This window comes from Perkinsus marinus, assembly GCF_000006405.1.
Source record: "Perkinsus marinus ATCC 50983 genomic scaffold scf_1104296941446, whole genome shotgun sequence".
Taxonomy (NCBI): domain Eukaryota; phylum Perkinsozoa; order Perkinsida; family Perkinsidae; genus Perkinsus; species Perkinsus marinus.
In genome coordinates, this window is record NW_003212538.1 from 1 (window position 1) to 1,883 (window position 1,883).

At 50.6% G+C, this 1,883-nt stretch overlaps 1 protein-coding gene across 1 annotated transcript; it reads left to right on the forward strand.

The window, feature by feature from the left end:
* Positions 1-242: 242 nt before the first annotated feature.
* Pmar_PMAR010418 (hypothetical protein) lies at positions 243-1,633 on the forward strand (the record flags this gene model as incomplete). Its single annotated transcript, XM_002781814.1, has 1 exon — positions 243-1,633. A coding segment is annotated over one exon (1,391 nt), but the record flags the coding sequence as incomplete, so codon positions are not given.
* Positions 1,634-1,883: the final 250 nt, after the last annotated feature.

The window sequence follows — 1,883 nt, forward strand, 5'->3', positions numbered from 1 at the left end:
AGGTGCGTACGTGAAATGGAAACTCCGTCGTCATGGCTCTGACATCTCTGACCCCAAGGTCTTCAACAACTTCTCGCCGTGTCCGGCAGCGACTTATCGATCAGTACTTGGGTATAAGGTCGACATAGGGTCCGATACTATCTCTTTTCAATATGGTACAACCGATGAATGCACATCGATCCCTACTCTCATCTCTAAGCGTGATGCTATCGGTTTCATCAACCGCTATTACGACCCTTTAGGACTCTTCTTCGAAGGTCTGGTATTCGCTCGCTTTTTGGCTCGTGAGATTGGCAACAATGACGTAGCCTGGGACTCCCTCTGTTCGGAAGACTTCCGGAACTCCTTGGCCAACTGGATCTGTACACTCTCCCTACAACAACCTATTCTTCGTTATGTGGATACGTCTACGAGTATCTTCGTGTTCTGTGATGCCAGTGGTGGAGCCTACTGCGTGGACGTACGAGATGGAACCCCGACCCATACTCGGTTGTTTGGTCGTTTCTCGCTCTTCCCGGTGGATCAAGCAGCTCGACAGACCATTGTCCAGAAGGAGCTCATCGCGCTCACAAATGCCGTCCAGCTTACTGAGAAGATTGATCAGGTACTACGACTTAATCCTCCAAGACCATCACGGTATATGATTCTCACGGACAGCGCCATCAATCTTCATCGTCTTCGCAAGAACGAGTCGGCCAAGGCTAAGCTTGGACGCTTCGAACAACGCCGTCTCAAGATCATCGAAGATATTGTCAACGATCTGACCAACAAGGGTTTACAAATATCAATCCGACATGTTCGTGGAGAATGCAATCCAGCCGACCGTGGAACTCGAGCTCCTCAGCCTGGAGAATGTCTCTCACCTCTACATCACTCCACCATCACCGAAGGCCTACTGACATCTCCTCCAGCATTCTGCTTCCCGGTGCCGCCCCAGGGTACCCCACAGGGTAGTTCCCCATTAACTGCACTGACATGTGGGGAAGGCTTTACTTTTGTGGGGTTGAACTCCACCGGAAGCGACGACGCTGACGACGAAGTCACGATCGACGAACTTCTCCAAGATCAGTCATTCAATCCGAAGATCGACGACTTCCGAGCAAGTCCATATTATGATGTTCTACCCAATGGTTTAGTCGTTCGTATCGTGGGTATAGACGTCGACTCGGTGGACGATGTGAAGACTACACCTCGACATCAAGTGGTGATCCACAACGACGAGTTGAAGAAGAAATTGATCGCTAAAGCGCATGCAGTGGGACACCGCGGACGAGTCGGTACATTGAAGCTGCTCAAGCAACGCTACTTCTGGCATGGTATCGCTCGTGAGTGCCGACGCTATGTAGATGCCTGTGAACGGTGCCAGTTTGCTCGAGCTGATCGTGTACAACGTCAGTCCATGGGATCTATTCCTTGGCCTGGTGCTATTGGCTGTCTCCGTGTATGTGCTGTTGACATGACCGGTCCCTACCGAGTATGTAGCGGAGCCAGTGGCTCCACATCCGCGAATCCTTCAAGTGAAGACCCCGACGGTCAGAACTACGGGCTGGTTGTGATAGATATGGCTACCAACTACTTACGTGCCACTACATGCAAATCTAAGTTAGCTTCTGAGGTTATCCGGAAGCTTGAGGTCCTGTTCCACAGCTCTGACTGGCCACAAATACTGTTGGTTGCTCAAGATTCCTCACTCGTCGGTTCGGCTTTCAGATACTTCTGCGATCGCCATTCGATCTGCTTAAAAGTGTTGCCAAGAGACTCTCCTGCTTTGGCTGGTGCATCTGAACGTCCACACAAAGATCTACATGCGTACATCAACAAATGTGTCCAGTTCGACGATCCTGATAACGCCGACTTTACTAGTTGGACTATCCCCTTTTACC